This window comes from Melanotaenia boesemani, chromosome 19 (assembly GCF_017639745.1).
Source record: "Melanotaenia boesemani isolate fMelBoe1 chromosome 19, fMelBoe1.pri, whole genome shotgun sequence".
NCBI classification, from domain to species: Eukaryota; Metazoa; Chordata; class Actinopteri; order Atheriniformes; family Melanotaeniidae; genus Melanotaenia; species Melanotaenia boesemani.
This window is the reverse complement of record NC_055700.1, coordinates 3,446,087-3,470,079: the sequence shown is the minus strand read 5'-3', so window position 1 is coordinate 3,470,079 and position 23,993 is coordinate 3,446,087. Positions and strand designations below refer to the sequence as shown.

At 41.6% G+C, this 23,993-nt stretch overlaps 2 protein-coding genes across 3 annotated transcripts; one reads left to right on the top strand and one right to left on the bottom strand.

Moving 5' to 3' along the window:
* The first annotated feature begins 1,632 nt into the window (after positions 1–1,632).
* On the top strand, positions 1,633–10,040 carry zgc:56235 (uncharacterized protein LOC393186 homolog). 2 transcript variants are annotated; one of them, XM_041970403.1, is made up of 10 exons: positions 1,633–1,767; positions 2,816–2,886; positions 3,199–3,248; positions 3,547–3,549; positions 6,296–6,448; positions 6,529–6,581; positions 7,428–7,649; positions 7,730–7,880; positions 7,966–8,023; positions 9,650–10,040. In XM_041970403.1, exons 2-10 carry the CDS (start codon positions 2,820–2,822, stop codon positions 9,739–9,741), a joined length of 849 nt encoding a protein of 282 aa, XP_041826337.1. In that variant the 5' UTR covers positions 1,633–1,767; positions 2,816–2,819; the 3' UTR covers positions 9,742–10,040. The 2 variants fall into 2 exon arrangements, with proteins under 2 accessions (XP_041826337.1, XP_041826338.1); XM_041970404.1 differs by lacking the exon at positions 3,547–3,549.
* A 4,358-nt stretch (positions 10,041–14,398) lies between these two features.
* Positions 14,399–23,743, bottom strand: tor4aa (torsin family 4, member Aa). Its single transcript, XM_041969337.1, has 3 exons — positions 22,614–23,743; positions 18,068–18,517; positions 14,399–15,298 (listed from the first exon to the last, which is right to left on the bottom strand). Exons 2-3 carry the CDS (start codon positions 18,515–18,517, stop codon positions 14,444–14,446), a joined length of 1,305 nt encoding a protein of 434 aa, XP_041825271.1. The 5' UTR covers positions 22,614–23,743; the 3' UTR covers positions 14,399–14,443.
* Positions 23,744–23,993: the final 250 nt, after the last annotated feature.

Here is a 23,993-nt window from a genome sequence, read left to right as displayed (position 1 = left end):
ACCAATAAGGGTGAGGTTTGTCAGACTATCCGACTAATACGCCACCAACTGGGTAAGGGTACAGTTAACCCACAAACAAACCATCCCATCCAAACCCACAACAGGGCTTCATATTTAAACTCTCCTCTTCATCTCACGTTTTGACATAATCAGACTTAACAAATGACAAGTTATTGAGACACTGACATTTTATGTTGTGGTTCAGTCATCACTGTTGTTAGCTTATGTTTCAATAATTTATTTTAGATGAAGGATTTATCATGTATAATTTATAATACATGATATAATGGTATAATTTATTTTTTATGACTTTGGTAGCAGAAGAAGGATCTCTATAGAAAATAAGTTTGTCTCATTCATGGCAGTTCAGATGCTCTTTTTAACTCATTTTATAACCGTATCAGTTAGCTTGTGGCTAACTCTTGCAACATTTTAAAATTTCACAGCTGCTGTGTTGTCAGCTTGTGGTCTGGAGATCGGACCAAATGTTCTAAATGTGACATTGGTTGTGTTTCTGCTCTTAATACATAACAATTTCAGTGGCTTGATTTTAATGAAAGTCTTAACCGGCATCGTAAGTTATATACGTACAAAACATGTCATGGTTACTGTAAACATACTGAACCAAACAGAAGGGAATAGCAGCTGGAAAATTGTAAAATTATTAGAAATGGTAAGATCCCAACACCTTCTTGACAATGAATAGTTAGACTTTTCTGTTGTACATATATGTGATTACATGACATATAAATGTGTTGTTCATATGATAGATGCAAACCATAGATATATTTCATTACATCTTTAGAAGACTCAGGCACTGCTGTGCCAGTTTTCACCATATTTTGGATATTTTCATCACAAGATTGAAAAACAAAAACAAACTACTATGAACTATGTGCCAAGCTAAACGCTTGTGAAGCTTCATCCTGTGTTGAAACCAGCAGAAATATTGCTTCAGATTTGTTGAAACTCTGGTTTATATCTTAGTCTATGTCATAATTAATCACAAGGTTCCACATTCATGCTGCTTTGATTTATTTTCTATCTGGATTTTGAGGGAAACAGTTGCATCAATTTGAGTTTATTCATTCCTCCTCCATACGCAGATGGCATAATATAGTAACTTTAAGGCACTATTTTTTAATATATCTTGTCTCCTTTAAAGTTAAGGTCTTTTCATGTCTCTTTTGATTCTCTGCCGTCTGACCATGGCCATTCATTTAGTCTTTTTGTGTGTTCTTGTAGTTTACTGATTTATTTTAATATTTTTTCCTTCCTTTTTCAATATATTTTGTCATTTATATTAAATACTCAAATAGTAACTTGTCTAAAGGTAACTCTATCTCAAGGCCTGTGACACATTAAACCTCCAGGGCCTTCAGGACTTGCACCAAACTAGTGGTTCAGTTTTGGACTCCATCTGATAAGAGCACCCTCCCCCATTAACTATGACCTTAATGTAAATAAAGAATGAGTAAAATCTACTTTCTGACCTATGATTACTGAATAGTATGTGTACCCGATGTTAAAAGATCACCTGGATGAAAACCCAGGTGATACATGTCCGATTAACATCTTGGCCTTGCATTGAGTCTGTACATTTGACTCTCTGATACCGCGCATGCTCAGTAGTAGGTCTCCTTCATTGTGCCCTGTCTTCGTCACAGGTAGCGGTAAGCTAGGCTAGCTGTCAGTTCATTCAGCAGCACCACGCCAGGGACGTTACAGGCTTTGCAGACTCCCCTTGCAAATTATTTTGCTGCACTGGTGAGGAGCTTTTACAACATTTATCAACTTTAAACGCACCCCTTGACTTTATTATGCTAGTATAAACATTAACGAAAGCGTTTATCCCCAAGGTTAGCTAAATCGCTAGCTAAGAATCCAGCTAACGGTACCCGTTATGTAATGATGCTGAGCCTTGTAATGCAAAGTGTAATCCCAGGAAGATGGGGTTCTCGTGTTATAGTGCAGAGGGTTTAAACAGCAAGGTCTAACTGGTTGGGGTGTGTGTGAGAGTTTGTGGGAGGGGATCACCACCATAAGCATTAACTAGCAGTGTTATCTTGCTAGGCAGCTAACATGAGCCCCCCACACCTCTTTCACTGGCCCATCTGCTGTCCTTTGTCCCACACCAGAGATGCAAATATTTTGTAAAAGAAAAGGCTTTAGTGTAGCTCTGGTTACTCAGTGAAAAACAGCAGTTTATACTTTGTTGTTAACAGAGGATTTATCCACTATTAAACAGGGGACATTTTCAATATGTCCAAGAGTTAAGACATTTGCTGCAAACCCAGTTTGTTGTCAGCATCCCTGCAACCTCCCAAAGAACAGATGGCTCCTTTTGCTTTTCATTTACTTGAGTCTGTGACAAAACCACTGCAGCATTCATTTGTGGTAGCTAGTCTTTCAGAATGAGCTTTTCTACTGGTTCTCTATCGTTTCATTTGGATGTTTTATGTTGAATCTTTACAACACAGCCATGCAGAATAGCTACAATATGTAGGTGTAGGACTGTTTAATGCACTGTTTCAGAATAGCATGGCAATGTCAACATTTATTTATTATATGCACAATAGTAATAAAAAAGTCAAATTTTAATCAGTGGTCTGCAACAGAATTCTGTCTAATGTAACATCATTTACTTTAAACAGTTTGTTGCTAATAAGTGGCAAAGACTGCATGTAAACACAAGTTTGTGCATGTTTTTTTTTTGTTGTTTTTTTTTTTACATAAAGAAAAACAGTTCTGCAGCAGGCCTTTGCATGATAACTGTTTAAATGTTATTTAAACTGCAAGCTTCCATCTTTTCCAGCACAATGGCTGTCCCTCCAGCATACTCAGACCTTGGCAAGTCTGCCAAGGACATCTTCAGCAAGGGCTACGGTGAGAACTATTTTAGTCACGAGTGAATTATTAACTGTGAGGAATTCCTGAAATCACAGCCTGTTCAGATCTGGTGTTTCAGAGTGACACCCTGCTGGTCTCTTATCCACAGAGCAGATTATTTCTGTAGATATTAATGACTTTTTTAAATATGGCAAACAGAACAAATTATTCAACAATGATGAAATTGATGAGGTTGGCCCAGAGTTGCATGTTCATTTTTCACAGTTTTAAAAGAGGAATGTGGAGACAAAAGTTGTTTAATCAGGTTTATTTTTACAAAAACTTGATTGTATGTTTTAACTCCAAAAGGTTTCGGCCTTGTGAAGCTGGACCTGAAGACCAAATCTCAAAGTGGAGTGGTGAGAACTTTTTCTTTTCCATCATCTCTCTGTACATCTGCTGTGGGGGTCTAACGTCCATCTGCAGGGTGATCATAGATCATTCGCTCCATCAATGACTCTGGCTGTAACTTGGAGCTTTAAGCTTTCCAGGTCGACGAGCGCCACTGATGTCGACCTGCTTCGCTTTAACCTGAACCCAGTTGTAGAGAAACATGACGAGTCCATGTGTCTGTGGTCCGTCTGTGTCTCTGCCCGCCTGTCCTAACTGCTGCTCTGTCTCCATGCTGCTGCCCTGGACGCTCGCGCTCTGTCGTAGATGGTAAGATCGGTGTCCGAGCCGACCGCTTTGCCTGTTTGTCGATGCAGAGATGATTCTCGTTCATTCACCCCATCTTCTGCTTCTGTTGTCTGTTTCAGCTGTTTTTTTTAATCATTATTTATTTATTATTTCTCATCATTCATTACAGCATGAAGGTCTGTCGCCTTCACTTATGTGTTTTCATGTCTTCTAGCGTTTAGTTTATGGCTACGTTCCTTTTTTGGTCATGAATTACATTTTTGGGGGGGGGGGGGGGTTAGAGTGTCAGAAACTTGAGGAAGATGCCTTTTAAAGTCCAAGAGATATTAAATGTGTTAAAGGTGGGCATCTTTTCCTTAAAGATTAAAAAAGATGTATCTCTTGTAGTTGTTGTGGTTTGGGGAGGCAACCAGGGGGTTGTTAGTTCAGCTGGTCCAGCAGGATGCAGAACATGTTCTGGGGTTGCAGAAAAGGAGATGACCGAGTATGAAAATCCCCAAGTTACTCTTGTATTTTGTTGCACCATCTTAAGCTTTGATTCAATTTGATTATATTATCCATGGCGACATTGTTTCCATGAGCTTCTACAAAGTCACGAAGGACGTCACGATTCCAGATTTTCTTGGTACAATTACTGTCAATGAAATAATCATGATTTTATGATGATTGCGATTATTCTGCGTTAATTCATTTCCCAACACTCTATATGTAAAATCACACGAGCTTCTTACAGGTCTGTAAGTTCCAAAGGAAAACAAAGCAAGACAAGCAGCAACTTGGTTTTCATTCCGTTCACAAGCATCTGTGATCTGCTGATTTGGTTCAGACATAATCTTTTTTGGAAGCTGAGGTTATTGAGGGATCTTCTCGATTAACTGAGCCTGGTGTTTAATACTGGAACCTGGACCTGAGTGTCTGGAGCAACCACATGATGGAAGCAGCACTTCATCCACAGCTCAGGATAAATCTGGACTCTTCAGACCACATGGCTGTTTTTTAAAATCCCGTGATTTAGGTCTGTTTCGTCACAACACCTCGAGCAGTCTTTGTGGTGTGTGTCTGTGGAAATGCTTTTACGTTCACTTTTAAACATCCCCGTAAGCTCTTTGGTGGTTTGGTAAACTGATGCTGCGTTCACTGGCAGCAGGATGGTTTTCTTCATTTTTATTTCATGTGACTGAACGACGACATCTGTCTTGTTTTCTGAAGAAGTCGACTTTTTATCAAAGCTTTCACATGAAATGAGTTCTAGCCTGAAACACCTTCAGATCCGATCTGCTTCCATGAAGAAGGAACTGGTCGTTTCTCCTGCTGATTGTCTTACCGCTCCACTTTGGAAACTAGAACATAAACCCACCGTTTCTAACTTCAGCTGCAGATATCTCATCCTGACGCTTCTTTTGCAACATTCCAACATCATTCTCTTGCAAGCCTAAAGATGTTCAGAAAGTCAGTCGTTCGCTTTTCCTTCACATGGTCTTTAAACCAGGACTGTCCAAACCCGGCCCACCAGAGGGTCCAGTCTGACCCACGGGATGAATCTGGCCATTGTGAAAATTTGAGATTTGATATTTTTCTTACTTAATAGATGTGACTTCAGAGCCCTTTCATCCCCACGAAGCCAGGGATTAGCCTCCATGAAACCGATCATGTCTGAAACCAGGTACCGAGGTGGATCGGTTTGAGACCTCCACCGTCTGTGGTCCTGTGAGGACAGCGTAACCGCACCACTAGAGGAGATGACGTCAGTGTGATGAACGTGCGCCAAACACAACAATAATGGCATCCGTGACCAGCCCTGTTGTGCTGCTGCAGACAATCCTGGCTTGTGTGCAGCTTTAGCACCAAAATGTACGGCTGTTACACCACAGCACTGCTGTACCATCAACAGCGGGAGCAGCCGATATGTCATTATCTGCACACGCGCTACGTCTTGTTCAAGCTCTGGAGTGTTACTCTTCCACCACTGTAGCGCCCCCCACAGCCTTGTAGTGTGTACTACAGCGGTTTCGTGGGGATGGTGAAGCCGTTCTCCTAGTTTTCACCAAAGTTTTCACACCTGAACCGGCTTCGTGCCGCGTGGACATTGCCTTAGTTTGTATGATGAGGTGAGTGAGGATTACTACACACATGTGAAAATGTACATGTTTGTACATTTAAAATAACTTTTAGATCTTGAAAAGTTTCTCTGATCATGATTCCAGATACCTGGGATTAAATGTTTGTCCTTTTGTAGATCAGGTGTGATCTGGAAGTAACTCACGTGTAAAAACTTCTTATTTTTCTCAAGAAACCTCAGCTTCATAATGTTTTCTAAAAGGAAAGTTAAGTAAATATAAACGTCTTAATAATCTGATTGCACTTGAAAAAAAAGAGAAAACTTTGGAGTTTTTTTTTCTATTTCTAGGTTATCATGTTGTTATGTTACTGGTCTGGCCCACTGGAGATCACATTGTGTTGTATGTGGCCCCTAAACTAAAATTAGCTTTAAATGCTTCTGTAAAGTCTGGACGGGACTATTTCATGTGTAACTTGTCTGAGTTTTGTAATAACTGAGCATTTTAACTTCATCAAATAATTCTTCTGTCCATCTTTCTTGCTTCTCTCATGTTGTCCTGCATGAGTTCTTGTTCGGCTCGTAGCGTTGATACACTCCTGTTTTTACTTTTATTAATCTAAGTTCATCCTCAGTGGCTCCCAAGTTTGATCTGACTGGTGCGTTCAATGCCAGCAAACTCCCGGCGTTCACAGCGTGTGATTGTTTCAGGAGTTCAACACGTCCGGCTCCAGCAACACAGACACGGGGAAGGCGTCCGGCAGCCTGGAGACCAAATACAAGATGAAGGAGCTCGGCCTGAGCGTCAACCAGAAGTGGAACACAGATAACACGCTGGCTACCGAGGTCACCGTGGAGGACCAGGTGTGTGATTAAACACCGATAACGTCTGCGTCTCTTTCTGGTTCAGATCTGCTAACACGAAGTTTTTCCATCACCTGCAGCTCGCTCAGGGACTGAAGGTTGCCTTGGATACGTCTTTTGTACCAAACACAGGGTGAGACCACGTTTCAGGTGTGACTGACGTGTGTGTGTGCTTAAACTTAAGCTTCAGGTGTGGTTGAAGGAAGTTCTGACATATTTGTCCTCTGTTAATAATTAGCGGCTTTCTTTACGCTTCCTTTTCTTTTAATGATTAAACTTTTGTTTAATTAAACTCCGGAGGTTTAAAATGTAGCTCAGGAACAAAACAGACAGATAAATAAAAGATTAGATATAAATGACATGAACTGAAAAGACTTTGACAAGGTGTCTGGTGTTCTTATGTTGGTAGAAAGCAATAAAACCAACATGAAACTGCTGCATGGTGCACAGAATGTAAAGTGAAATGAAGTGAAACCAAACAGGGTCCTTCTGTGTTGAGGGTTTTATAATCAGACCTGCATTTATAGAATAAAATCTCCAGGTTATTCTTGATGAATATTTGATCTTAAAATGCAGATAAAAGTTAAAGTAACTGTGTTTTGGGTTTGAGGTTCATGTTAATGGTCCATCTGTCCACCTGCTGATGTAAACCGCTGTTACCTTCACTGTAACCATGAAGTGTAGGAATATTACAGGACGTTCTGGCCGTGTGTGGCCAGAAAACAGCAACAGCTGCTCAACATATCATATCACTGATTAAGAACGGCCGCCTCCGCCCACCGTCTGCACGCTCAGATATGAGATCCTTCCTAACGTTTCCTGCTGCTGGTGGCGACGTGATTCATGATGCTTCGCTGCTGCGTTCTGGTGTCTAAACACAGAGAAAAGAGAGATTTTATCTTTAAAATAACCAAAGAACTGAATAAAGCTTGATGTAAATGATTAAAATCTGCTTTTAAATCTTCAACCTGTTTCTCAGGAAGAAGAGCGGGAAGCTGAAGTCCGGCTACAAGCGCGACTACGTCAACCTGAACTGCGACGTGGACTTCGAGGGTCCCATCATTCATGCCGCCGCCGTGTTGGGCTACGAGGGCTGGCTGGCCGGCTACCAGATGGCCTTCGACACCGCCAAATCCAAACTGGCCCAGAACAACTTCGCCCTGGGGTACAAGGCCGGAGACTTCCAGCTGCACACCAACGTGTGAGTATTCCAGGTCAGCACTGTTGTTTGGAGCTCACGCTGCCGAGGCCTCGTCTGAAACAGCATCTGCTCCCCTGCAGGAACGACGGGACCGAGTTCGGTGGCTCCATCTACCAGAAGGTGAACGAGGAGCTGGAGACGGCGGTGACTCTGGCCTGGACCGCCGGCAGCAACAACACCCGCTTCGGCATCGCTGCCAAATACAAGCTGGACAAAGACGCCTCTCTGTCTGTGAGTCCTCTGGATTTGTCTTGTTTTTTTAGCAGCAGCTGTTCTCAAACTGCCGGCTCACATCTGGTCACATTTCGCTCTGCAGGCCAAAGTGAACAACGCCAGTCTGATTGGAATCGGCTACACCCAGAGCCTGCGGCCAGGTAGGCGGTACATGTTTACTTCAGTCTGAGGAGGAAAGTTTCTCTCCTCCAGGACCCGGAGCGGATGCTGTAGCAGATGAGAAATAAACACAAACACACCATCAGTTCTGTAGGACGTTAAAAAGTTAAAGCTGCGTTTATCCAGGAAGTTTTACCCCCACCACACATGTCAGATAGGGAGGTAGTACTTTGAGATTACACAGAACCTTCATGGAGGGCCCGACATTTGATTGGTCCGGTCTTTGTCTCAGTCATCGCATTTGGATTATAATCTGTAAAGTCTGGGTGCTGTTGATGGAACAGTGAGATTAAAAGTAAGATTTTTCTTTTCTTTGCCACATTACCTCCCAATTATATCACTGGATGTCCATTTTCTAAGACATAATCTTATATAAATGAGAAAAACAGTTTAGATGGCAAAGGAAAACAAAACTAATCGGTGTAGTGGTTCAACCTCTTCCTAACCAGAGCCTCCGTGGCAGCACGAGACACCTGCAGTACAGACGAGGTTAGCAGACACCAGGAAGCAGCAATGCTAACATGTAGCATACAATTCAGTTCAGTCTTTGTTAAGGACTCAGGGTCCAAGATTTAAAAGAAAAAAAACCTTGACACACACACACACACACACACACACACAAACACACACAAAGATAGATATATAGTCCTGGAGTTATGCAAAAGTAAGGGTGGAGGTAAACTTTGTCTCTGTAACTTGCCTTTCTGTAGTTTGACCACAAGTGGGCAGTATAGAGCAGTGGACAATATGTCCTTCACTCCATCGTACATGGGTTAAACTTTGCGTATGAAAATGTTTACCTGCACATTCATCATGCAGCTCTGTCTGTAAATGTCTTCATCTTCAAATTGTTCTGTAATAAAATGTCCAAGTTATTTAACCTAATTACAGAAGGTCAGATTGTTCTCAGGCAACTTAAAATCAGAGTATTTTTGACATTTGTCATCCTTTGTTCTGCAGATCATGACAACACTTTTGCCAGGATTATATTCAATACATTCTACTCCATAACAGCAAATAGCAAGGAGCTGCTGGAGACCAGCGCTACTCAAACTGAATACCACAAGATGTGTTTAAAAATTATGGATGAAGACATTACCAAGCATACACCCAGCTGGAGCAGCTTCCTGTCTGGAGAGATCATCAAAATATGGGATAAAATAATAAAACAGACCTCGTGAAGAAGAGGTTAATCTGATTTCTTGGGTTTTAAAAGAGAATTTAAAAGCACCACAGCAGCATCTAAAGGAAAAAATAATGAAATGGAGTCAGGCTTTAATAATAGACAGTGATTGGCTAATAAACTGCAGCCTGACTTTAACAAGTCTTTGGCCACATTTCTTTCTATTGAAGGTCTTTGACATTTTTTTCTGTGGACGTGAGCTTCATATTTAAGTGTCTTCTCTGTTTGGTACCATTAGTTTTTTAATGGAAATATGCTCCAATTTCAGGTTTAATTGATAATCTGATGCTAACACCACATCCAGATCAAACTGAGAGCACCGGATGTGATCTCAGCGGATAACAAAGATATCTGAAGCTGCTGGGTCGTTCAGGCGGGTGTGAAACCGAGCTGCAGGTTGTTTATGGTTCTGGTCTCTCTGCAGGTGTGAAAGTCACCCTCTCGGCCCTCATCGACGGGAAGAACTTCAACGCCGGCGGACACAAAGTGGGCATGGGCTTCGAGCTGGAGGCGTAAGGAGGACGCTCAGCACAGACGCCATCACCTCATGTAGCTCCTCCTCTCTGGACTCCCCTCACACATTCCCGTTTCTGACGAGCGTCTCTGACAGTAACGGAGTCTCGAGCTGCGAGGTGGTGCAAAGTTACTGTTTTCATGGCTGTGACACTATTTATTTCCTTGTAGGTCTTGGATGAAGTAGTTGTTGGTGTAAATGTGTAGTTTGTTCCAGCTGTCGTTCCTAAAAGCATGTGAGGATGAAATTGTGGATGCAGAGCTTCACGCTTGTTTGCTTGGCTTAAAAAAGGTGCAGTGTCCTTTTTTTCTTTTGTTGGGTTGCTTTGAAGACTCTTGGATTATGAAGTTTTGATTCACACATCACATGATGTTCAGACGGATTCCTGCATCGAGCGGCGGAGATTTCTAGTGCGGAAAAACATCCTTTAACCCTTTGTGGCTGCTCTTTTTGATAGGTGAAACCAATGTGGTGGAATCTTCTGGTAGTTCAGTCGCATTATTTTAATTTCTACCACGTTGTTTTCATCTGTCTGGGCTCAGCGCTCACAAAGAAAGCCAGGATATTCTGCATCTGCTTGTAGTGGCACCAGGCGTCTTTAACTCGACGGCCAGCTGTTTCCTCTGCTCGCTGGAGGGCCGCACTCATTGCTGTCAGCGATCGCTTCCGAAACAATCGACACTCCCCAGACGGGAACATGGGAAACAACCACTGGTCCCAGAATGATTCCAGTTAAACACTCCATAGAATTTTGGCAGGGTGTTGTTCCCACACCACTTATGTTTTAGACATAATCATGCATCTAAATGTTTCTTTTCTTCATCCGATTATGTTGATTATAAGCTCATTTTTCTTTAGACACAGTACCTCATTTTTCCAATGTGAACTAAGGGAATTCTAATAAAAAAGGTGAAAAAAAATCTGAATAATTTTTCCTTTTCTGTGACATGAAAGTGAAATGGTGTCATTTAACATTTAAAACCAACAAACTGGACCTTAAAGGTGCAGCGTGAAACAAAATCAAAGGTCAGTAACAGAAAAATGTTACATATTAAAAACGGTTTCTATTGGTATATAAATAACTTCACTAAAATAACATGTTTTTATTCTTAGAATGAATAATTTTTCTACAAATATGGCAGCTGCCATAATTCTGCCCCCAGTTTTACTACGGTGTCTCAGAATGGACAAACGGTGAAGAACTGTACACAAGTTACCTGTAGGTCAGTCATCGCTGCACCTGAGGCCACTCAGATGAAAACATGTTTATATTTGGAAGCATTTTGGCTACTAATGGCCACCGTACATTCACAGCTGTGCTATGACCAATTTAACCATAGATGTCAGTAATTTTTACACACCTAAAAACAACTCGTCTGTATTCTCGAGGTCCTATCCACACGGGGACGAGTTTGGGTGATTCTGCTAACGTTGTTTATTGTTTGAGCGTTTTGGGAGTCTGAAATCTTAAAATGGTTCCCGAAGTGAATAAGCTCTGCAAATGCCACCGTTTTCCATTCTGCATGAACTGACGTTCATCGCTCGGTGCTGGTTCCTGGACCTAAAGTTGCACCAGCCAGCGCGTTCACACTGAACAAAAAGTGGTTCTCTAAGGACTTAAAAATAGTGGTGAACCATGATGCCATCGGTGGGGAAAAGCTGGATTAACCCGAAGGCCAAACTGCTGCATTACTGGTGTTTAACAAAGGTAGGGGGGAAAAGCCAAAGCCAGACCAATACTGCAAGAACAAAGCCTGAGCTAGAACCAGAACCACACTAGCACAGACTCGGACTGCTTCTGCATGTGCTCCATGGCTTCGGTGTTTGGTGCATTTCTGGCAGCACCAATTACAGGCCTGACAAGGATACAGCAGTTTTAAAAACTTCTTTAACTAAATAGTCTGTGTGGATGTGGCCTGCATCTGCAGGCAGAGGGCTTTCTGGCTCCACGCCCCATGCTAGCAACTGGATATCAACACACTGGTCGTCTTGAGCGTGCATCATGGCAAACTGAGCAAAGAAATGCAAGAAGACATTAATGGAGGAAGAAGAAAGAGAAAGTGATGAGACACGAGTCAACATCTGACTGACTTTTACTATCTGGAGAGATCTCAGAGAAGAGACCGGATGAAGATGATGCTGAACTAGCCGTCGTTAGGGAGCACCAAAACATGAAAATCTGCCAAAGTTCATGAGTGTTGCTCCAACATTAATCACATTTACAGACCATATGCCAGACAGGCTCTGCAGAAGGATGCTAAATGTCTCACAAAGTACATAAAAATGGTCCCTGAGGGACAACAGATGGCTCCAACTGAGGATGTGAAATGTCTCAAAATGCGCCTGAATTACAGGAGTACATGAAGTACAAAGTGATGTTAAATGGCTTTACTCTAAATAACAAAAGGCTTAAAAATGATTAGACGATTTCTAAATCTCAACATCAAGAAAATAAGCAAAATAAATTAGAAAAGGTTGAAAATGACTCAGAACAACTCCAGAGGTTTGAATAATGACTCAAACACAAACTGTTCAAAATCAAAAGATCCACACAGTCATTTTACAACAAGGTGTAAAGTGACTTTAATCAATGACAGAAAGAACATGAAATGCATAAATATGAGGGTCTTTAATGTTAATCCATTCATGTGTCTCACAGATACGACACGAAGAATCAGAGTGTGTTTAAATCGTGTTTTTAATGACACTGGACATCAACCTGCTCACAACCCATTCATCTCCCGGGTCAGATACAAAGAAGAGTCTGCAAAGACTCCAGGCTCATTTCTCTGGATGTGAACTTTCTACCAGTAATAAATAAGTCAGAAATGTTTTCACAGGAGATTCCTTTAACACACATGAGCGTCCTCCCAGTAAACCGTGGTGAGCCGAGTGGTTCGGACTTCCTGGTAAAAATCCACACGTTAGAAATCTCTCACTTTAGTCTGGTTTTGTCTACGACGTCCACTTTAACAAACGATCAGTAAAACATCCTTCAGTCGTTTTTTTAAATCATCATTCATGTCTGGTTGAGCTGCCTTCTGCTAAAATATGTCTGGTTGTCCTCAAAGAGTCAGTCCACCAAAACCTCACACACACACATGAAAACGAGTCCATTTTCTTATCGTTACTGTACCAGAGGCTGAAGTCTAGCAGAGGAAACTTCAAAGTCCAGCCACAGCTGAAAGAAATTAGTTTGGGAAATTATCTCTAGTGATGGAGAAGGACAGAAAAATATGTCAGTTTGGCTTCATTTTAGGAAAAAAACTACATTATGTGTAATTAAGATAAAAACCGGCGAAGCAGCAGATGAGGAGGAAACTTCAGGCTGTTTTGGACATAAACACCCTGACAAGACAGGGAAGCAGCTGCAGTGATGCAGGACAGATTCAGGACATCAGACGTTCCTCATGACCAAGAATGAGGAACTATTATATCTCAAATCTGCTGTTATACTTATTTTACTTATTTTAATTACTTATATGTATGAATTTGTTTTTTTTAAGAAATCTTTGGCAGTTTTGCGAAAAAATATCATCAAATTCAAGCTACGTTTTATTTTATTTTGTCATTAATGAGCCATTTGCTTTCAGACAACTCGTTCCCACAAAGTGATAAATTTGACGACAGCCGGTCCAGCAGTTGCACATTTTGGCCTCACGGTGGCAGCAGAGGGAACGTCAGGATCTCTGAGCCAACAGCAACACCAGAAGTTCAGGAGTTTAACAAGTCTGGCAGCAAGTAACTTAGACACAAACTAAAAAATATATTAAAAGGTACAACTATTAAAAAGCATCACATTAAAATTTATCTAAAAATCTTTCCTCTTGTAATTTTCTAACGATCATCGGACACGTTTAACTGTTATTTAATGATGTGGTTGCCAACGTGTCTGCGAGGTTTGACTGTACAGAGACAGTCTGCCTGTTAAAATGACTCCACGCTTTCTTTGTGAAAAAAGGCTGAACACCACTGTTATCTAACATATAAACTGTCCTTCAATTCTCCTGAAGTCATGAAGAGCGTGGTATTAAACATTATTTTCAGATCATTTTATAAAAACATGAAGGACAAATCTTTAACATTAAGCATCGATGTTCTGTCACCTGCATCTTTTACAGGTTACTTTAGTTATTAATGTTCTAGAAAACTATTTATCTTAAACCTGCATCCAATGAAAAGCCTTTTTTTATTTATAGAGGCAGTTTGATAGAAGAGAAATAAATATGGTATAACTGTTTTTTTTGTTTCTTCTTCCTATTATTATATTAGTTTAGCCTAAAAAGTCTTGTTAGATGACAGTTTTACACACACAGATAAGTCTAACCTGCTGGTTCATCCTCTGGGAACCAGGAAAGTAAAAACATTGGATTTAGTTCTGTTGCTGTCTGGATAAAAATGTTGGATAAACTGTGTTTTCTGAGAAAAAGGAGAAGCTGTCCAGCACTGACTCTACTGCTGTTAAACACTGAGATATTTGTGGGTGGACTGACCCTTTCAGGAGTGTTTGTGGTTACTGCAGACCCGTTAACAGGAGTTATTTCCCACAGCTGGGCTGAACGTCCACACTCATCTGTCTGTGAACAAACTTCTGCTTTTCACTCTAGCAGAACTGCTCTCGACATCTTTGTCGTGTTTCTTCACTCGCTTCTCGTGCATGTTTTTCTTCATAGTTCCAGGAAAGTGAAACATCCTGCAGGGCGGTCACAGCAGGTTGACCTTTGCCACCACCTGCTTGCAGCCCGTCTGTGAATACTCGCGCCCCCCGACAGCGGGGTAGTACTCAATCTCCCCCGCCAGGCGCTCGATGTTGGCGTGATCCGGGTAGAAGCCCTCTCGCGCCATTTCGTCCAGGAAGCACTCCATCACGTGACCCCTCTCCAAAAGGCCCAGAGGTAAGATGTCAGCCTCCGTCCACAGCGGGTGAAGCTTCTCCAGAGCGTTGCGCAATATGGGAGTCAGCTCTTTTACAAGGTTGCTATGGCGACTGGAGGCCGTCATGGCCATAGAAACACTTGAGTTGTGCAGCATGTGTTTGGTGATGTGAGCGTGACCCAGGTTGCTGAGGAACAGGTAGATGGCGTTCAGGTACTCGTTGGACTGTTTGGAGATGACGAGCTGCCACAGAGCATCTAGGATCTCCTCGTGCATGTGCTCCGCCTCGTCAAAGATGAAGAGAGGGATCTTCTCCTCCTCCTCAGCTCGTTCCACCATCTCCGAGATGAGAGCGGAGAGGTTGCGGGCGCACTGCAGGGCGTCGGCCTCCTGGGGGCAGTGGTGGAGGACGTAGTACTGCAGCACCAGCGTCTCGCCCACGACCGAGCGAAAGTGTCCAGCCAAGAGGCGCCCCAGGTGGCTCTTACCTACACCGCTGGGGCCATGCAAGGACACCACCAGCGGCTTGTTGTGGACATAAGTGGACAGGTAGTCCTTCAGTTGCGAAAGCAGACCCTCCACCGCCCCCTGCTGCCCAAACACCTCCCTCCTCAGAGTCTTCTCCAGACCCTCCAGGTCATATCTGAGAACGTGGTCGTCCAGGTTCTCGATGGCGTTGTAGACCTGCAGAGAAACAAGGAAAGAAGCTGTAGATGATAAGAACGACATGACAGAGAAATAAAAAGACTAAAAGTTTACTTTGTTCAAAAATTTATATTTTTATTAAACAGATGTCCCTTAAATACAGCAGAAAATATTATTTTATAAAATCATTTTTATAAAAATTCATGTAGAAGCTGAAGCTTTTAACTCCAGTCAGCATCAGTCATGATGTTTCCAGCCTCAGCTGTTAGATTGGCTAAAATGATGTAAAATGAATGTATGAATAGATAAAGCAGCATAAAGGTCGACCAGAAGAAGAAAGCAGAATTTATTACTAACAGAACTTTGTAGAAATAACACACAGATCAACAGTGACCAAGCCTTTTCTCATCTCATCGTTCTCTCAAGTCTTGGCTTTCAGGAGAAAAAATATTGTTATTGAAACAAACACACAACAGAAACTATTTCCATGTTTCCACTTTTTCCTCATTTCCAGTTATTCCTGCTACTATTTACCTGCTATCCTCACTAAACCAACTCCAGCTCAGCTGCTTTGTGGCGCCACCGTGCATCAGAAACGTCTTCTTGGCTTTATTCCAGCCATAGAGGAGCATTATTTTTCTTCTTTTCACACACACATAGAACTTTCTGCTCACTGGTTGATCTTTGGCTGCTCCTGATTGGACGTTACCGTCAATCTAAGCTCTCTGATTGGTGGAAAGTCTGACAGGAAGTGGCTTCATCATCATGTCCAGGTCTAAATAGAGGTCTCTTAGCAACATAGTAGTGATGGTGATGTTTTTATGATGAAATGTGATAAATAATGATGTTATCATGGATCATGGTGGATTTACCAGATAGAGTCTCTGAATAAAACTACATTTAGTGGCTGGATTGTAAACCTCCTGGACGGGATAGAAATACCTGGAAAACTTCCGTAGATCACCTAAAGGGTAGCTATCCATCACAGTTTACCCCACAGAGCTACACACCACTGTTCCTGAGACACTGGTGATGACATTAGGTATAGCGCTCAGGGGTGCCGGAGATCTAGGGGAGTTTAAGGGTTAAAGTCCATGATGGAAGACGTTGTGAAATCCAGTGTCAAAGTTAAATACTGTAAACAAAATTTGTTCCCAATCAAGACAACTTCCTGAAAATGAATCTCCTGTACCGCATGCAGATTTCCCCCACTGAACCAGCAGCAGATCCTGGGTCAGTTCATTCCAGGAAAAGTCAACGTGAGGACACATTCTGACTGGTTACTTGGCAGTAAGACCACGGAAATATAAAAATGGTGAACTGAGGAGAAAAACCTGCATCAAACATTGATATAAGTTCATCTTTTCAAGCTGCATGTTTCTTATTTAAATGTTTAGTTATTTCATAACTTTAGATTATCAAAAGGTGTGTGGCTAGCATGTTAACAGCAGAGAAAACATTTCGATCTGTTATACAAGACAGATTTAAACTTATTTGCAAATCCTCATCTGGTGTTCCAGCCCTTTTTCTTTGATAAAACACTGAAAAGCAAAGTCACCTGTTGATACTTAAAACTACAGTAGGAAATGAGCTGGAATGGATCCATACCTGCGGTGACATTTACAGTTCATAATGCCACACTTAACGGGACTAAGAAAATGCCTCGGGTTGAGGTAAAGACAAAAGGCCTGAATGAAAACACTGTATTTATAGACCGAGTTAAACCTGACCTGAGGAAGCAGGTGAACAACACCTCAGACTATATTTAAACCCATGCAGGGTTAAAACATATTATTTATTTAAAGAGCAGCCTGATACAAAAGAAAAATGCTAACGAAGGGTGTGATTGTAGTTATTCAGCTGAATATAATCACCATAATCCACTTTTTAAGGTCAGCTTTTCCAGACTCACCTCTACATTTGTCATTAAGACATGCTAACATTGCCCAAACATGAACATGCTAAAATATTCTGAGGGTTAGAAAGTCAAGATCATCCACCTTAACTTTGCAACCATCTGTTATTTAGCACTAAACATGAAGTACAACCAGAAATGATGGAAATGACAACGATTCTACAAGCATTTAGTCTTAAAAGCATCAGACGTGGTTAAACTTTAACCTGATGATGGCTCAGGATGAAAGGTCAGAGAACCACTCCGGCAAAACCGGCTTGGACAAAATGTTTAAAAAAGATGCAAAATGACAAGATGGAGTTAAAGAATGAGGGCCAAACCTCTATGGAAAATTAAAAGATAACACCCCCCCCCCCAAAAAAAATATACTGCAGAGATGCTAACTGGTTTTTAGCATTATCAGTTATTCTTAACATCCTCAGAGGGATGCATGCACCTTTTTCAGAGGTAAAAAATGGACTATAGAATGATACAAGATATTTTAAACAACTAAAAAGAATACCAAAGTATTTTTAACATCTTCAGAATGATTCTTGATGATCAAACTTTTAAATAAAGTTGAAAATTTATCCTTAAAAAGAAAAGAAAATGTAGAAGGATGCCAAATCGCTTTTTTTAGAAGGACGCATGAAGACCAAACCTCTACAGAAAGCTGAAAAGGATCTTTAAAAGAAAAGGGGAAAAAAAGTGAAAATTAATCAAAATGTTGATTAAAAAATACTCAACGTAACTACAGAGGGGTGCAAACATCTACACTATCACTCAAAAGTCTGGGAACACTTTCCTCTGGATTAAATGGAAAAATGTTGATAAACGTCTGATGGTGTAGAGTCAGCCACAGGAAGCAGAGTCAGTAAATTTACCGTGTTCCACCTCTGAAAGTGTTTATTTACCTGGACAAAGACGATGGCAAGCAGCAGGTACAGGCAGTACGTGGCTCGGCTCCGGTCCTGCTTTGGCACGGCCCTGTGGGCTCCTCCGTTAGGAAATAACACTCGTTTCTTCCTCCTCCTCTTAGTCTTCTGAGGGATGGGGGACAGGGTGGGGAAGGAGCCGGGGGTGAGTCCGTCGAATGTGAAGATTTTGGGGCTGGTGCGCCCCGGCGCTCCTGGGAGGGCCCCTGCTCCTGTCAGGCCGAGGGCCATCTCCTGACGCCGCTTCTTCATGGCCTGGTACTTCTGTTTAATGCGTATGACGGCACGTAGAGAGGCGGAGAAGCTGGACAGACTGGGAGCCGGACTACCCCTCCTTTCCGTCTCAGTCCTCCCCTCTTCACTCTCCATCTCTTCATCCAGCTCTCCCTCCGTTGGGGAGGTGGAGGTGCTGCTACCTCGGTCGCTCATCTGCAGAGAGGATTTTAACGTCTGATCATGTGACTATGTTTATGTAAATGACTCCTACACACAGTTGAATATTATTATAAATATTATTTGTTAGGAAGATACCTTTGTAAATGAAATAAAGGACAAATCCAGGAAGAAAACATTTACTTCACCCAGGAATGCTTTGGAATTAGATCCAGATATTCCTGCTAAAACACTGCAGTTCTGTGACCAGTGTGTTATAATGGCAGCTATATGGACACTGTTATGGAAAGTTTTGCTCCATTTTCTATACCACCTAATCCAATTCAAGGTCACGGGGAAGCTGGAGCCTATCCCAGCAATTATCAGGTGAGAGGCAGGTACACCTGGACAGGTCGCCATCCATCGCAGGGACAACAACCAGAGACAATAACCAGAGACAACAACCACTCACACTCACTCCCAGGGAGAATTTAGAGTTATCTTAACCCAACATGCATGTCTTTGGACGATGGGAGGAAGCTGGAGAGCATACACAGCGAGAACATGCAAACTCCACACATCATACCCCCCCACCAAGGCTCAAACCAGCGACCTTCTTGTTGTGAGGCAGTGGTGCTAACCACCACACCACCACGCCAAGGTTTGGTTTGACCAAAAAACTCCATGAGTACAAAGAGACATCTTCTCCTCCTCAGGCAGAAGGTCTCATGTAGTCAAGAAGAGTGCTTAGCAAACACGTCTCTTCTCTAATCTCTGTGTTCATGAAGGAGAAGAAACTGTACCACTGAACCTCTCTGAGGTTCGATGGCGTTCACCTGTGTTGTCATGTGTACTGAACATGAACACAGCTGGACTGAAAATCCAAACGAAATGACTCAGTCAACGTTATGTTGCCGCTAAGAGTCAGAGTCAACTTTTGTCTTAGTTTCGGTTGCTTGTGTAACTGTTTGAGTTCGTTTAAAAAGACATGTTCAGTGCCAGACGAAAGCTGGGAACCAGGTGAATATCTTTTGATTTTCCTCTTTTCTTTCTAGTGTTTTACAACTTTTTACTCAAAGACCAAAGCACCTTCTAAAAGGACCAACCCACTAACCAAACAGAGGAAGGGACTCCTTTGCACAGCTCTTAACTTTTTAAAGAACATGCAACTAGAAACCTATCCTTGTATCCTCTAAGTTAGATTATAAACCTGGAAAATACGGCTGTTTGAGGGAAACTTAAACTCAAGTTGTTTTGAACAGCCTGCTGCCAGCAGGTTAAAAACCAGCATTTACTTTAGACCTGATGGAGCAGAGAGCTAGTGGCTGACATTTCAGCCTTTGTTGTTCATTCTTCCGGAGGATTGTTGCCCAAAGGCTGCAGCTCTGCTGTGAAAACACAAATCACAAAACACTGCAGGAATTTTCCTCCGGTAAAGCTCCTGCCCACCTTTTTCAACCATGATACGCTACTTTTCTGTTTCACTCTCACAACAACCAGATTAATGGCTGCAGGGAAATCACTTTAAAAACACTCTCTGGACTTCCAGAATCTTCTAGTGAACCCAACGAGGTTTTCAGCAACTACAACTACATTTGGTTCAGACTTTAATGGTCTTTGTGCAGCAAAGTAACAGCTTTAAAGATGTTTTACCAAGCCAGTATATTAAAGGGGTAGTGCACCCAAAAATGTGTTTTTTGAGCTGTAAACAACACAGAATTACTTCACTGTGATGAAAGCTACATGTTAATAAAATTAGTAATGTTTTAGTGTATTTTAAAATCGGGTTTTTGTGGGTAAAAAATGGCTCATAGCGCCCTCTACAGGGTAAAACCAGGTTATGTTTTTTGTGACAGAGTTTATCTACATCACTAGAAAACTTTAAAAACCCTACAGCCCCTCCCTCCAGATGCAGGTAGGCGGGGCCTCGTCTTGTAGGTATAGAAAACCACGCCCACCAACACATATGAAGGGATGTGATCTTATCGGGTGTAGATATGCTAGTTTCAGACTTTTATTCTTTCACAGTTTCTGATTAAATATTCCTGCAATGGGACGGATTTGTGCTTCTGAGGGTGTAAAAGTAACACCGGACTTTATTCTTTACATGCTGATCCTCATCTGGTGACAGACAGCAGCTCAAATCGTAGCAGCAGCTCTTCCTGCAGCTGCCACAACCTGCTGCGAGTCTCCACAGCTTTCCAGAGCTGCTGGAGCTGCTGACAGGCAACTAACAGCGCTAACGGCTCAGACTGATATGTTCAGGACCACCTGGTTCATGTCAAAGTCTTCCACCTCAAAGACGCTCTGTGGCGTAGCTGCTTTGTGACTCTCGCTTTGCATCTTGCCAGTGAGCTGAGCTGCTGTCTGTCATTCATTTCTACCTGTTTGTCCCGACCCGCCCACTCCAAGCGACACCTGATCACCCCACAGCTCACTAGTTTCAGGCATTTTTCAAATTCGGCAGTGGGTGGAGTTAATCAGCGAGATGCAACACACACTGTATGGCTGTATATTTTCAGCCACTAAGGGGAAGAAGACTAAACTAAAACCACAGCAGCTGTGATGATATTGATCAAACTTATTGAACATAGCGGGACAAAATCTGGGAATTTAAAAGGCAGCTTTCAGCTTTCAGTCATTTATTAACCATCTTTGTGTTAAAAGCTCGTAACATTTTTAGGTCCTCATTTTGTTTCCAGGGATTTAATGAAATAGAGCTACATAAATTATTCTCTCTGTACATCATTGCAGCACCTTTAGTCACTTTTCTTCTGAAATGCTTCGTTTAAGCTCTAATTTGACACCACCACAATATTTTTGTTAGTTCAGGTAAAATATGAAGCTCTAATAGCTGCTAGTTTCTCCCTTAAACAAAACAAGATAAAAGCTCTTCATTTGAGCTTAAGTGGTCGTATCTGGTGTATTTTATCTGGTAAAAACACTGAAGCTTTTAGCAGCTAAAAATAAATTTGGTGTATTGTGAAACTGCTTCACTAAATACGGTAATGATTCAGTTACATGAACTAGAATTCTTGAGGTTATTATAAAGACATGTATGTAGCTGTAAGCCTGCAGCCACCCCCTCCGGTCCATTACATAACCACATGTTGTTCAAGGGGAATAACTGCAAGACACATGAATGCAAGCACAAACGGAGCAAGCTTATATTTTACATGTGTGAAACAGTATAAAATGGTCCCCAACTACTTCTTCAGTGAAACAATGTGAGGAAATGGAAGCTTTATGTCTATGAACCGTCTGCTGCAGAGGTGAAAATCAAATTAAAGCCCACTTCCAGAGATCTGATTACACAAAGGCCACCACATCCACCTGAGAGCTTATCTGCCTTTCATCACCTGATATTCAAATCAGCTACAGGAATAACTTTAGAGGCGTTTCTGCAGAGAGACGGAAGTGCAAACCATTCAGGAACCTTCTCTGGACTGGATGACAGTCCACACAAACAGCTTTGTGTGTACCATGCACATGATTTCTGCTTCACAAACCTCCATCCAGCTTAGATCTTTAAGCTGCTGGTGCTGCAAACATGTAGTTTTGGACTGTTTTTGGTGTTAATGGCTGCAGCTAAAGCTGCAGAATTTCAAAGACTGTCATCATGCTGCTAAGGAGAACTGAAGCTATGCCCTGTTAATTCTTTAAAACCTGAAGACAAACTATGAGTAAAACCCAGTTAACAGTGAAAGCAAACACAGTACAGGTATTGTGTAACTTATCTGTGCTGGATATTAATCTTGGCACAGAAGTCAAACTCATGTAAGCTTTAAAGAATTCATGAGAGCACACTGGAGGGAAAAAGGGTGAGACGGAGGACGAGTATCTGAGCTTTAACTGCCTTTTTCTTGTTTTCACATGCAAAAACCAGAAGAACTCTGTGCATACCAGACATTTTTAGAGCTCCTGAGGTTTGACTAGTTTCACTGAATGAAAATGTCACTTTAAGGAACTTTTTTTGGTCTTAAATCTTGTAAAAATTTTAGCTGCAAAAGCTGCAGGTTATAATCCAGGAATGTGTTGATTTTGCACTTTATTTTTCACACAGAACTGGAATTACCTCCCACGCAACACACACACACACACACACACAGGGAAAATATGGCAATAAAAGAAAAAAAAAAAATACATTTCTTACCTTCAAATGTGGCTCAGAACTTTCCAGAGAAAACCAGCTGTCATGTACGTCTAGCCCATAGTTTCTCTGAGAGAAACAGAGAAAAAAAAAGCCTCGCTCAGCTCAGGAAGCCTATCAGACTATCTTACCTCTAGTCTGCTCAGCCATCTGGCTCCTCCTCTTCCTCTTTTATTCTCTCATTCTTTTCTCCAGTCACCTCCACTTGTTTTCCCAAGAGGTTCTGGGTTCAGTTTTCTGCTCACATTTAATCCAGCAAAGCACTTTTATTCTCATAGAAACCCATGAAATCAAACCATAAAAAACAGCCATGAAGGTCTTTTATTTCTTATTAGTTTAAATAAAACGGTGTCATAACTCAGCATCTGTTCAGTATTTTTTTCTCCTTTCCTTTGCGGTCATGGCGCCTTTTGAAATAAAAATTTTACAGGAAATGATATTTATCAAAATGCAACCACAGCCTTGTGTCATGACTTGCATATTTTCCTTATTTAACATTTATCTTTAGAGGGCTGGATGAGAAACTACTACTGAAACTGCAGTTATAAGAAGGACCAGAGAGCTTTGCTTAAAGACTTCTAGTTAATTATAAAAGGGGTTTTCAAGCTTATAGAGGTCACATTTCAAAAAAAGGGCCAATTATATGCCCAATAATAATTTTTCAGTTAGCTGTATTTACATTTTTCCAACCTTGTACCGATTTCTGCTGGCTGGAGGTGGAAATGGAGCTAAAATCAACCTTTAACTCGTTGGTACCAGATGTCCCGTGTGTGGGACATAGTGTCATTTAACGAATAAATATGTATTTTGCTCCATGTCATACACTGCTGAAAAGCTAAGATTATGATGGAAGTATTCCATTTCAGGCTATAATCAGCTATAGATTCAGTAATAATGTATTTCATCTGCAAATGCAGTTAATCTTTGAAGCCACACTGTCCTCCAGTAGCAGATGATGCTGCAACAGAAACGCTGCTGTTACATCAGCAAGGGTCCAGGAAGGTCTTTTATCCATAAAAACACCTTTTTAGGCCAAAATTGCAGGTTTTTAAGGGTAAATAATTTTGTCCACTTCAAGAAAACATAAAAATATAATAAACTGACTGGAAACTGAAATTCAATCATGCTGCTTTCCAGTCCACTCAGAGTAGCTGCATTCAAGTCTCATGGGAAATACCAGTTTCCAATTAACAAATACCAGTTTATCAACATCCAAGATGGATTTTTTCTCTACCTGAGTAAAGGGACCAGTAGCTGGACCCCGTTTCATGCTCAGGTCTTATCAGTTTCACAGAAAACCAGCTGCAGCTGTTCTCACAGCTGTGCTGGGTGGACCCAGACAACTTTCATCTTTATTTCTCTGTTTATTAAACCATTTCCTGC

Excerpts from the sequence above, each read along its gene's own strand:
- zgc:56235 (XM_041970403.1), top strand. The coding sequence starts at position 2,820 with ATGGCTGTCCCTCCAGCATACTCAGACCTTGGCAAGTCTGCCAAGGAC. Across the intron at positions 6,582-7,427 it reads TCTTTTGTACCAAACACAGG|GAAGAAGAGCGGGAAGCTGA; the intron begins GTGAGACCACGT and ends CCTGTTTCTCAG. Across the intron at positions 7,881-7,965 it reads ACAAAGACGCCTCTCTGTCT|GCCAAAGTGAACAACGCCAG; the intron begins GTGAGTCCTCTG and ends TTCGCTCTGCAG.
- tor4aa (XM_041969337.1), bottom strand. The coding sequence starts at position 18,517 with ATGAGCGACCGAGGTAGCAGCACCTCCACCTCCCCAACGGAGGGAGAG. Across the intron at positions 15,299-18,067 it reads TTGCCATCGTCTTTGTCCAG|GTCTACAACGCCATCGAGAA; the intron begins GTAAATAAACAC and ends GTTTCTCTGCAG.